Raw genomic sequence first — 12,999 nt, forward strand, 5'->3', positions numbered from 1 at the left:
TCATCTTATCTAATTGAATCCTCACAATAATCCTGTAAAGTGGATTTAATTATAAAACATTTTATAGTTGAGGAAGCCAAGGCAAAGAGAGTCTGAGTAACCTTCCCAAAGCTACACAGGCAAGAAGAGGTAGAGCCAACACTTGAACACAGGCAACTGACCTCTAGAGCCCACGCTCTTACCAACTAAAGATAAGGAATCCAGGAAGGCCCAATGGAGACGGTGGATCTGCACACGGGTATGGAAAGAATGGCAGGGGGAGGCATGCCAGATGGACGGGGTCTGCAGAGCCAAAGGCCTGCAGGTAGGAGGGTAGAAGGCATATTCTGGGATCACTAGAGGGCAGGTGTGGCTAGATCACAGGTGCGATGACATTCAAGTGAGGTGGGGGATGTGCAAGAGCTCTGTGAGCTGAAAAGCTCCCAAACTCCATTATCATACTTGCCAAACTCAGAAAGCACTTTGTAAAGTACTCTCGCTTTCTATTATGACCCCATGGAAGCCCAACAACTTCTTATGCCACCTCTGCTATTACAGAGCAGGCAACTGAGGCTCAGAGAGTTCACTGACTTATCCAGGGTCACACAATTGGTACTCAGCCTGAGAATATCACTAGGGCAAAGCTCTCTGTGTCTTCCACACCCAGCCCTGGACAAGGCTCAAAAAGGATGGATGAATGAACAAGCATGAGGCCCTAGGTCCTCTGACACTAAATGTAGTCCAGCAACCCCACCCAGTAGAAGGGACTTCTAGAAGGGAGAGAGACCTGACCATCCCCCGGGCCCCCAGCCCACCTGCTAATGGCGGTCAGCATCTGGGAGTCCGTCACGCTGTCATCATTGCTGAGGTTCCGGACAACGCCATCCATGAGCTCCAATGGGAGGTGCTGGACCACACTGGCCAGGGCACTAGATGGCGGTTCCTCCTCTGGAACAGGAGGCTAGGCTGAGCTTATTTATCAGGGCAGGTAGGCCCCTGCCTCCCCATCACCCATGCCCTCATGCTGCCAAGGAACTACGTTAGGCCTCTGCAAAAAGCTTATCACAGCTACCTGTTAGCATCCTTAGAGCATCCCAACCTCTGATCCCATCTTAGCTCATTCACTCAATAAACCTTCACTGGCACTGCTTTGAGCCCAACCCTGTGCTGGGAACAGAGAAAAGCACTGACCCCCCCAACTGCATACATATGGGCAAGGTAACTGGAGCTGGCAAGAACAGGTAAGAGGGCTATGTGACATGGGGGGAAGTGGGCCAATCTAGGCAGAACCACATAAAGAACACTCCAGAGGTGAGAAAGAACATTTAGTTCCCAACTGGTTGTCCAATTATATAGACCCAGGTCCTTATACACCTGGCCTTGGCTCTTTCTCCTGCCTTTCCTTTCCCTGGAACAGCCCTATAATCACGGACAGCACAGATCTTATTTCAGACATTTTTATTCTAGGCCAAGTTGCACAGCTGTCAATGGAGTGAATATTTTAAGTTTCAGAGTTGACATGTACAGGCTCCATCACATCCCTGGAACTTCACGTCTGCCTGCCCAGCTCTCAAGACCTGGCTCAGAAGTCAACACTTCTATGAAACCCACCTGACCCAAAGGGCATGATGACCCCCTTCCTGTTGCCTCGCTCAGCCCCCTGGTCCTCCTTCTGGACAGACTGATCCAGGTGCATCCTTCTCCCACACCAGGCAGTCTGCGTGCCCAGCACCCACCACAGGATAGGACCCATCGAAGGCGCTCAGCACAGGCCTGCTAACTAAGGAAGAATATCACATTCCCGCACTCATGTTAGCCTTTAGCACACTCACACCACACCTCTACGCAGGCACGTCAAGCAGAAGTCTGTACCCACGCGCACACGCACCTGTGCAGGAAATGACGTTGAAGAGCTCCTTGAGGCAGGGCAAGATGGCAGCAGGCTGAGCGCGCCACAGCTGTGCCAGGAGCCCGCTCACCTGCTGCGCCTGCTCCAGGAACTCCACAGCGCCCTCCTCGCCCTCGGCCGGGCAGCGGAAGCGGCCAAGGCAGCGCACCAGCTGCTGGCAGAAGAGCAGGCGGTGCGGGCCGTCGGGCACGCAGCGCGGATGCCGCGCCAGCAGCCGCGCCACCTGCGCGCAGACTGCGGGCCCCGGCCGCTCGCACACGGTGCGCAGCACCTCGCGCCGCAGCAGCGCGTACACCTCATCCGCCGCGGGCCCCTCGGGCAACAGCTGCAGGCCCAGTTGCACGCAAGCGAGCGCTCGGGCGCCCGGCGGGCCGGCACCGCCCTGCAGCAGGCGCAGCACCCGGCGCGCGCTGAAGAACTCGGTGAAGACGTCTGGGTGGTGACGGCCGGCCACGTGCAGCAGCTGGCAGCCCACGCGGCGCGGCAGCTCGTCCGCACCGCCCACGTAGAGGCGCGCGCCCAGTGCCAACAGCGCCAGGCACTGCTCCCGCTCCAGTGGCTGCCGCGCCGCCTCCAGCACACGCCGCACCAGCCCTTGCTTCACGCTTGCCGGGTATGACGACGTCATCACCGCTTCCAGGATCTTGTCCATGGCGGCTGCGCTGCGGGGGACAAGGTGCAGAGTCACACTCTACCCGACAGAATGCATTTCCCCCTGTGGTCCCTGTGTACTGAGGCTTGGGCCGAGCAACTCTGCCTCTCTGGACCTCAGTTTACTCATTTGTGAAATGAGGAGAGGATACCTACTTCATTGGGAGACGCAATGCCCGTAAATCAAAGCACATGCCTGCCACATAATAAGCCCCAGTGAGTTGTAGTTACTCCTGATGAGCACCTTTAATCTCATACAGGTAACATATGAGCCTTCCCCGCTCCTCCCACCTCTTTGTTCTCTGATCCCCAGGCCTCCCTGGTGACTTAATTCACTCCTGGAACAGGTAGGAGCTGGATTTAGAAGCTGTTATCCAGAGTCTTAGCCAAGTCATGTCCTGTAGGGGAAATGAGCCTGGACGGACACACACACACACACACACCTCCAAGGAAGAGGGGCCTAGATCCCCCTGAGGGCCCAACAGGGCTTCCCAGCATCCCTTACAAACTTTATTCTGCCTCCATCAACTTCTTGCTCTTTCTTAAATGATGTAAACCTTTCCAAGATACCACTTCCCAGTGTATGTTTGTCTTGCCAATGGGTTTCAGCCCTGGGCAAGTTCGCTATGGATTCAATGTGACCAAAGAAATGGCAGTAGAACATTCTTGGGGGTGAAAGGGTTATACCCAACTTTATTTCCAGGTGGCAGGTCAGTCACTAAACTCCCATTCACTCAGAGCAAGTCTGTATGCAGCAAGCCGGTCTCTGCTTCTGGGCCCCTCTGCCTGCACAGCTGTCCCACACAGCCGTCCTCTGGGCCTCTCTGCACAGTTGTCCCACACAGCCATCCTCTGGGCCTCTGTCCTCAGCACTGCCACCACTCCAGCCCCTGCTCCACTCCTCTGCAGCCGTGCCACCGTGTCACATGCAGAGCACTGGGCAGAGCTCTTTATATAGTCACCAGCCATGTATTTATTGACCGCAGGTGTGCAGTGAGCTAGTCAACCAGGGCCAGGTGAGAATCCTGGCCACAGAAACTCTCATTTTATCCACGCTCCACCCCTCCAGGATTCTCTCCTCTCAATCTATGTGCCCTTACTCCTCTGCAATGGTCCCTATGCAAGGAAGCTCAAACATTGATCTCCAGCTTCTCCAGCAAAAAGTCTTGCAGACACACAGGCCAGACTCGTGGCTCTGTCTCTGACCTCTGCCTCTTTAGTCTTAATGGCTGGAACTGCTGCACTGGTTTCAGTTGTTGCCATAGCTCCAGTAAGATCCTATTTGGCTTCCCATCTAATTTCCTTCCATGTATTCCTGCCCATATCAAATAAACCCACATCTGGGTCCTTGTAACCTTCATGGGGCCCCTTAAATTCTTCTTGTGAGTCACCTTGCATTTTGTAATCGCTGCCTCAAGGCAGGCTGCACTGTCAGAGAAGATAACTTTCCCATCTCTGATCCCGACAGAACAATTCCATCCACCCCTATGTCCCACAGCCACCAGCTCAGCCTGAGGATAGGGGCAGACCATAGAGTGCTCCACAATCTGGGGAGGGGGCTGCTCCTCTCCTTGAGGGACTTTGAGCTGCTGGGTCTTTATTTTCTTTACAACCACTGGGCGTGCTTTCAATACAGGAGGGGCCGGTGCCTCCAGCACCACCCCTTCATCCTTCCCCAGATCCTCCATTTCTGGGGCTGATGGCAGCTTTCTCTCCACTCCCCCAAGTGCCTCCTCTGCTAGTGCTTCAGAACAATGCTGGCTCAGTCTTCAGAAGCTCTCTTACCTTCACTGCTGACATTCTCATGCCACCTCCGCCTGTGCTTCCCTCAGGAGTTCATCTTTTTCCTTGATGACCTCTTCCTCAGAACACCTGGCAGCGCTGCCGACTCATTTCCAATGGCACCTTGCTGCCGGCGCTCTCGTACTGCCTCCTCTCGTAACAATGCCATCTCCTTCTTCAGAGATTCTACAGAAGTTTGCAGCTCACATTCTCATGCCACCTCCTCCTGCATCAAGGCCATCTCCTTCCTCAGGGAATCCACTGAAGTCTGCAGCTTGCATTCTCTTGCCACCATTTCTTGGGTCTCTTCTGTAGACCTTTTTAATACTGTGAGAAGCAGCCAACCTACAGTCCCCACTGCCTCACGGGCACTCTGTTTCTCAAAGGATCTGCTTACTATGCCAAGGGCCACCCCTACAGCCTTAGGTGTCACCTGCACTTGCCTCCAGTCCTGGGGTGGGGCCCAGTCCTCTAGGAGGCAAGCCACCTCAGACCACATACCCCCTGGGGGACAATCCACTGTCTCCCCATTCACAGGGGCAGCCCACTGAAGCACCCCTCCCATAAGGGCAGCCTGTCTTTTTCCTTGGTCAACAATGAACCCTGCTGACTATGCCAATTGTCTTGCCAATGGGTTTCAGCCCCAGGCAAGTTCGCTATGGATTCAATGTGACCAAAGAAATGGCAGTAGAACATTCTTGGGGTGAAAGGGTTATACCCAACTTTATTTCCAGGTGGCAGGTCAGTCACTAAAATCCCATTCACTCAGAGCGAGTCTGTATGCAGCAAGCTGGTCTCTGCCTCTGGGCCGCTCTGTCTGCACAGCCATCCTCTGGGCCCCTCTGTCTGCACAGTCGTCCCACATAGCCATCCTCTGGGCCTCTCTGCATAGTTGTCCCACACAGCTGTCCATCCTCTGGGCCCCTGTCCTCTGCTCCCCTGCAGCCTTGCCACCGTGTCATGCAGCGAGCACTGGGCAGAACTCTTTATATAGAGTCAACAGCCATGTATTGCCCACAGGTGTGCAGTGAGCTACTCAACCAGGGCCAGGTGAGATCCTGGCCACAGGAACTCTCATTTTATCCACAATGTTGTACTTTTTGCCTGAAACATCTTGTGTCCTACAACCTCCCTCCACTACAAGCACACACTTATACAAGCAGGAAAACTCCTATTTTCCTTCAAAGCCCATCAAACACCCTGTCCTCAGTGAGAGCTTCCCTAGGCCCCCAAGCACAAACTCATCCCTCACCCTTTTCTTAGAGCCACCTGTGCATCTTCCTCCATGACAGCTGTATTCACACAGTGCCAGGGTTGCAGCAGTCTGGATTCCTTCCCCTGAAGCACAGCTTCTCTATGTTCCCGCCCTGCCACTGGGCCTGGCTCCAAAGCTCAGCACACGCAGGCCCCTACCTGCCTCCCAGACAGCAGCCCCCCACTCCTGGATATGCTCTCCCTGCCACTGGGCCCTTTGCATATACTCTTCCTTCCCCTTCTTTCTGGGCTCACCCCGCAGACATCAGCTCAAACTCACTTCTTCAAGGAAGCCTTGCCTGACCTCCTTTTCTGGGCCAAACAGCCCTGTTAATTTCAGAGCATCCTGTTCCTTCTTTTTTTTTTTTTTTTTGAGAGGGCATCTCTCATATTTATTGATCAAATGGTTGTTAACAACAATAAAATTCTGTATAGGAGAGTCAATGCTCAATGCACAATCATTAATCCATCTCAAGCCTAATTCTCGTCAGTCTCCAATCTTCTGAAGCATAACGAACAAGTTCTTACATGGTGAACGAATTCTTACATAGTGAATAAGTTCTTACATGGTGAACAGTACAAGGGCATTCATCACAGAAACTTTCGGTTTGGATCACGCATTATGAACTATAAACAATCAGGTCAAATATGAATATTCGTTTGATTTTTATACTTGATTTATATGTGGATCCCACATTTCTCCCTTTATTATTATTTTTATTTTTAATAAAATGCTGAAGTGGTAGGTAGATGCAAGATAAAGGTAGAAAACATAGTTTAGTGTTGTAAGAGAGCAATTGTAGATGATCAGGTGTGTGCCTGTAGACTATGTGTTAATCCAAGCTAGACAAGGGCAATAAAACATTCACAGATGCAGAAGATTTCTCTCAACACAGGGGGGTGATGTTCTAAGCTTCACCACTGTTGATCCCCAATTTCTCACCCGATGGCCCCCCTGCGACTGTGCCTGTCTTAGGTTGTTCCTCCCTTGAGGAATCTTACCCGTCTCTGGCTAACCAGTCATCTTCCGGGGCCATACAGGGAGATGTAAAGTTGGTAAGTGAGAGAGAAGCCATATTGTTTGAAAAGGTTAGCTTTTTACTTCTTTGCAGATTTATGCCCTGTGGCTTCTATGCCCAGCATTTGTCTTGAGGTATCTTTACCACTTGGAGGAATTATGATACTCAGTAAATTCGGTATGAGGCACGAATTCTACTTAAGGGTTGTAATTAGGAAGGAAGAAGAAAAGCTATAGAGGTAGCAGATGGAAGAAAACATGGGAGGATTGATTATTTCTTTGACATATCTTCTTGTAGAATAACCTAAGCATGTATAGGTTTTAAACTACTAACTAACTTGCGCACACATATTAACATAATAGGAATACAGTTACATAAACAAAGCAGATCTATAATTACCAGCCATCTCCAGTGAAGCCAAGAAAACCAGTTAGGCACCCTAGGCATTTGTGAAAATTTGTCTATGATATGATGGATATTGTCCAACTAACTGTACTTGAACAGTCTGAGAGAAATCAGACAAATTAAAGCAACCCATTTCTGGGAACTGTTCACATCCCATATGTTCTTTTAACCGTAGATAGTCTGTAGTCGTAAGATTTTGGAGCGCTATAACTTGCACTTCTCCTAATTCTTGGTTGAGTTCCAACAGTATAGATCCAGTCAAATTTGTTGTTTTACTGTATGCAGAGGCCAGCTTAGATATCTCCTTCTTCATTCCAATGGCAAGTCCAGGAAATGGTGGGATGGATGCAGCTACAACTGCAGCATCGCCTGGATCTTTGTGGAGGTTTTTTGATGATCATCTTCTGGTATGAGTCTTCCAGAGAGTGCTGATGTTGGAAGTTCTTCTTCATATTGTATCTTAGTTCATTTTCTGGGTAGCCAAATTAGGCTTTGATCTTCTGTATAAAAACAAACAGACCCTTTGCCCACACTTTGATATGCCCTTTATACCATTGTGTAGAACTCATTGGAGGTCACCACACAGGAACCAGAGCATCCTGTTCTTTATGGTACTTATCAGGACTCCTTCCTTGGAGTCAGCCTCCTCTACTGAACTATATAGGTTCCTGAGGGCAGAAACTATGCCACGTTTAATTCACCATGGTATCCCCCCACCTAGCATATAGAATTTGGTCAGTGAGCAAATGCAGAATACAGTGTGAGTTACTGCTTCTTTATTTCTCTGAGCTATAACAGCCTTCCCTCTGCCCTTCCCCTCCATTTGGGGCTCTTTCCTGGAAGCCTCTGTCCCAAGCTGACCCACCTTGACTCCTGATTCTCATGCTGGTTCACATAGATAGTTTGCTCTCTTAATATCCAATTTTCAGCTCCTAGAAGGCAGGGCCACTTCTTTGCTTCTTTGCATAAACCCACTCCAGGCAGGGCCCAAAACATGGCTAGCATATAATACCTGTTTAAACTTATTGGCTCAATAAAAACTATTTTGAGACCTGAAGTTGGTGTAAAAATAAGCCATAAATTTCCTCCATGAGGGGCCAGAAGCTTCTATTCAGAACCACAAATACTGTGGAAACCAACTATGTGCCAGGCCTGACAGAGACACTCCTGTCTCTGTCCTACCTCTTAGCCAAGACCAAACCTTCATTACTGCATCCATTACAATACCGTGAGCCTATTTGCCTAAGACTCTGCTGCCTGACCAGGCTCGGAGCTCCTCAGGGCAGGGACTGAGGCTTATTTCTCAGTGTCTGTCATCTCCCTTGACAGTCACTGCAAACTGAGTGCCTCTGAAGAGATTACTGTGGGTGTAGTCAGAGTACAGATCAGTGGTTCCCAAATGCTGGCCTAGCTGCCTCAGAATCACTGGACACTTAACACAAGATCATACACCAGGCCCTACTGCAAGCCCCCTGGCACAGTGTTTTAGACCCTTTTTCACTCTGAATGAGATTCATCTGGGATGCATTCTACTTACCATCCAGGTTACTTAAGCTCTCTGAGCATCTTTTTCCACTCAGCAGGTCTGTTGTGAAGATAAAGTCCTTAGCATGGTGCTGGGCACAAGAAAGTAATCAGGAAGTGTCAGTTCCTGTCACTTTAGAAGCAAAGTCCTTGCCCTCAGGAGCTTCCAGTCCAGTGATAGAGTCAGTGTTGGTAAACAGTGCTGACACAACGCATAATCTTAAAAGTGCCTTTAAAAAACTGGTCTCCCTTCAGCCCTTGTCCTGTCTTCCCCAGGCAGTGCTTGTGACAAAGCAGTGGCTGTGACCAATGCCCCTTGCAGACCATCTTCCCAAGCCCCTACCCCTGCTCTCCGGGCTAACTGATCTAATATGTTTTCAGCCCAGGATGCCAGGAAATCCTGGTACTCAGGCAGCAGAGGAAAAAAACCCCAATCAATGAGATATTGGCATCACGTGCAGAAAGAGGACCTGGGAGCAGGCAGAAATGGAGTTCTGGGGCTAGGGAAGGCTCTGGAAGAGGACAGAAAATCAGACTAAGAATGTGGAGTCCTGCATTCTAGTGGGACCTTGAGAAAATCTTATTCTAGTCCTGCAGTTCATTGTGTGAATTTGCACAGATCACATCATAAGCCTCTTTTCTGTAAAACAACAGTAAATGATACCAGGTTGAACCACATGAAAGTGAAGGATCAGATGTTGGCAATTTCATATCATTCTCCCTAATACCTACCACATGGTGGTTTATGCCTGGCAGGCAGGAGCTCAGTCAGTGGAGCCATTCTGTGAGGGCTCTGATCGCCCAAGGCCAGCCCTGCAGCTGCTGCAGTCTGGGGCCTGGCCACTACAGGCAAGCCCTGCCTCCCTACCGCCGCACCCACACCGCCTGTCTGAGGTCAGTTGTCACCATCGTTACCAACAAACCCACTCAGTAACATCTTGGATACGTTCATGCAAAAGAGTGAGTCTGTTTGATCTCACCTGACCCCATTATGGGCCACAGAAGGGAGGCAGGACAGGCCTGCTTTCCCTATGGCATGAATGGGCAAGCTGAGGATCAGCAAGGAGGGGCATGGCCTTGCCAGGCTGGGATTAGAACCTGCACTCAGCCTCCCTGAAGGAGGAAGCAGCAGATCGCCAGTATTCCTAAGGGAGGCTGGCTTACCCTCTAGGCTCTAGACATGGAGATGATGGGTCAACACTGGCTGTGACCCAAGAGATGGCTGCCCTGCACCAAACACAGCAGCAAACAGCAGCTGTGTCCTCCCTTTTTGGAAAAGCCTGCATTAAAAGCAGGAGACCAGGTTCTCTGCTTCAGTCACCAGATGACCTTGGTTGAGTCCCTATCAAGCTCCTCAGCATTCTCATCTAGAAAATGGGGACCATTCCGGGCCTGACAAGTAATAGCCCAAGGCATGAAAATGATGAGGGCTGGGGAAGTCATGAGTCTATTCTTGGGCCATCTGGCAGTCAGGGTTGAAACAGACTATGTCAGGAAAGGAGACAAGAAGACGCATGCTCCTGATTTTGCTGATTCTACAAAGAATTTCATCCATTAGCCTTCAATGCCAACTTAGCATTTCCACTGTCTCCACCTGAGCACCACCAACCCCACCCCAAATCAGCTCCTCTTTATTGTTGCCTGGACTAGTACAGTATCCTCCTACCCAATCTCCTCATTCCCTCCCTCAATCCATCCTCCAACAGAAGCATGTGTACTACAGGAGAACAGAGTCTAGGCTTTGAATCTATCCCAGCCACTACCCACCCCCAGTGGCCATGGTCTTGAGGTTGGTGCTCTTTCACCCCCGAGTCCCAAAATGGGAGATGACCACCTGCCCACTCCTTAACCTTTCCTACCTAATGTTGCAGCTCCTCTCCAAGCCCTTGGTTTAGACCTTTCACTGCAACAACAGTCCTGCTCCAGGGCACACAATAAGCACTCAGGAACATCACAGTCCCTTCCCTGGAAGGCCCAAATCTTTTATCTGTCACTCTCCAATGACCCTCCAAATTTCTACTGTGTATTGACAGATCTCTGTTCCTGCATGGTGAAACTAACACTTCTCCATCACCCACAAAGCACCATGTAGGTGTGGGGGAACGGGGAAAGGGAAGAGGGGGGCATATATACACAATGCCCTGCCCTGTCCCTAAGTCCTGGGTGCCAGCTCAGGCTTCCTCATCCCTCCCTCTCTGACCACCCTATTAACATTGTCAGATTAATCTCATTAGACGATAAACTCCATCTTGCCACGCCCCTGCTCAAAACTCTCAAGACTCCCGATCCCCTTCAGGATAAGATCCAAACTGCTGAGCCCAACACTGAATTCCTTTCTAGGACACTTAGCTGATGTGGGGCAGGGGTAGATGTGAACTTGATAAATATTGTTCCATGATGAATCTACAGGAATTTGGGCAGTGGCTTTTCCTGGTTAGCCACGTTTTTTTGGTGATGTCCTCTCTGCTGAGAAAGGGCTTCTCCCTCTTCTCTTCTGGCAAAGTCTGACTCATCCTTCCATGCTCAGGTGGCATGCCCCTTCTCTTAGAAGCCTTTCCAAATCCCCCCGTAGTCCAAGACTCCAAGCTCTGGCTTCCCAAAACCGTCTTTGCTTCTCTCATCCCTGGGCAGTGACACTGGATACACTAGATTCTCAATCCACCCGCTAAACTGAGATCTCCACTCAGTTTAAGGTAGTAAGTAGGTCCAATCCCCCCGTCTGTGCCCAATGCCCAGCACAGACCAGGAACAGAGGTAAAGGAGTGCTGAGTGACCAGTGAGTCATGTGCCAGTAATACAGATAAAACCAAGGATACGACCAGAAAAGCACCTTCCAGGGACTGGCCTAACCCTGCCCCCTCAGGTGCCCAGGTCTGGTCTTGCATATTCATAACTCTGAGACGCTGAAACATCAGCCAAGAAAGCCCTTACAGAGGTCACTGGATGGGACTGAGACTTTAGCCATTCTAGAAATGACTCAAACAAACAAAGCTGGTCAAAGCTCACAGAGTCTCTTGGGGTAGGGGAGGGGGTTCACTCAATCTCTCCCTACCCCAGAGCACAGCACCCCTCCAAACTCCAACTCTGCACCTAAGAGCCCTCATCTCTGACCCTCAAATGTGCAGTCTCCTTTCTTTGATTCCCCTGGGTGCCAGAGCTGGTTGGGAGGCACCAGGCTGTCCCTCCCCACACCCAAAAGGGCCCTCTATCTCTGCCCCCCAGATCACTGGACAGCAGCATATCTCTCTGAATTTTTTAACTTCTACCCAAGGCAGCCTTGGGAAAGAGCTGCCTTGCCCTACTACTGGTAGGCCCTCATCTGGGCCATCAAACTGTCTCTTAGAAAGAAAGGGAAAAAAAGATTTTACTGGTAAAAAGCAACTGTTCTTTTACTGAAGGGGAATGGGAGAAGAGAAGTGGGGCAGGGGGAAGTATATTTTCCTTTTTCAGGAACCTACCACACTCATTCATCCTTGCTGGGGGCCACCCTTCACATCCCTCCAATGGCTGCATCCCAACCCCCACCCCAAGCTTTCTGGAAAGGCAGGCACCAGACTAACACATGGGGTCTCAGGTTCACAAGGGCTCTTGTAGGGGGTGTATGCCTGGGCAAGGATGCTGACAATATCTTAAGTCCATTACAAGTGGTGGCAGCTTCATGACCCCCGCCCCTCAGTCTATATCCCACCTCAGCCCCACCCTTCCCTCCAGTTTTAACCAGTACACTCGCGCCTAGCACAGGCTGGAGCTGCGAACCTCACGAAAGGCAGCAAGCTTCACAGTTCTGGCGCGGGTGTCCTCAGCACTGAGGAGAGCGGAATCACCTCGATACACAATTGACGAAGGAGGCCCAGAGAGGAGCAGCTACTTGCCCAAGGTCACACAGCGAGGCCCAGGATGCACCCAGACCTCTTGCCTACCAGCCCCAAACTCTCAGAGCCCTTCGCGCTCGTCCAGGGCTCTCCAAACGCTAGAGTGCACACACGCCCCCGGCCCCCTTACCTCTGGGACCCCAGTGGCGCCTGCCTCAGAGGCGGCTCCTGGAAGGGACGCTCAGGCCTGGCAAGACTAGACTGGGCCAGGCTAGGTCAGGGCGGGTCCTCTGCTCCCCCAACAGTGGGGATGCCGTCCGACAGGTCCCAGACGGCAGGATGCTGCTTCCCCTACAAAGTCCAACCTCCCCACCCAACTCTGCACAAGCCTGGACCCAGGAAGCCCCGACTCAGCAGCGCGGCCGCGGGGTTGCGGGACTAAGCTCAGGGAGGGGCGAGGTGCGGGAAATGGGGCGGAGCCCAAGCGGGGGCCACCGAGAACTGCCACTCAAGCCGCGTCCCCTTTAAAGCCAACCGACCTGAGCACTGGCGGGGGCGGGGTGGGGAGCTGGACAGCTCATTGCAATGCCTCCTGGGAAATGAAGTTCATGCTAGGCGAGCCGAACCACAAAGAGCCCAGAGAGAACTACAAGTCCCCGAGCGC

The 12,999-nt window shown here is 51.3% G+C and overlaps 1 protein-coding gene across 2 annotated transcripts in view; it reads right to left on the bottom strand.

Moving 5' to 3' along the window:
- USP35 (ubiquitin specific peptidase 35) overlaps positions 1–12,883 on the bottom strand; it is a 51,697-nt gene extending 38,814 nt beyond the window's left edge. Inside the window, exons 1-3 of one of the 2 annotated variants that reach the window (XM_073215961.1) lie at positions 12,526–12,883; positions 1,868–2,545; positions 795–927 (exon numbers count right to left, since the gene is read on the bottom strand). In XM_073215961.1, the coding sequence (XP_073072062.1) occupies positions 795–927; positions 1,868–2,540 (806 nt within the window). In that variant the 5' untranslated portion in view covers positions 2,541–2,545; positions 12,526–12,883. Of the gene's footprint in view, positions 1–794; positions 928–1,867; positions 2,551–12,525 lie in introns of both variants that reach the window. The other variant, XM_017654165.3, reaches the window with a different exon arrangement.
- Positions 12,884–12,999: the final 116 nt, after the last annotated feature.

Source organism: Manis javanica, chromosome 11, assembly GCF_040802235.1.
Source record: "Manis javanica isolate MJ-LG chromosome 11, MJ_LKY, whole genome shotgun sequence".
NCBI classification, from domain to species: Eukaryota; Metazoa; Chordata; class Mammalia; order Pholidota; family Manidae; genus Manis; species Manis javanica.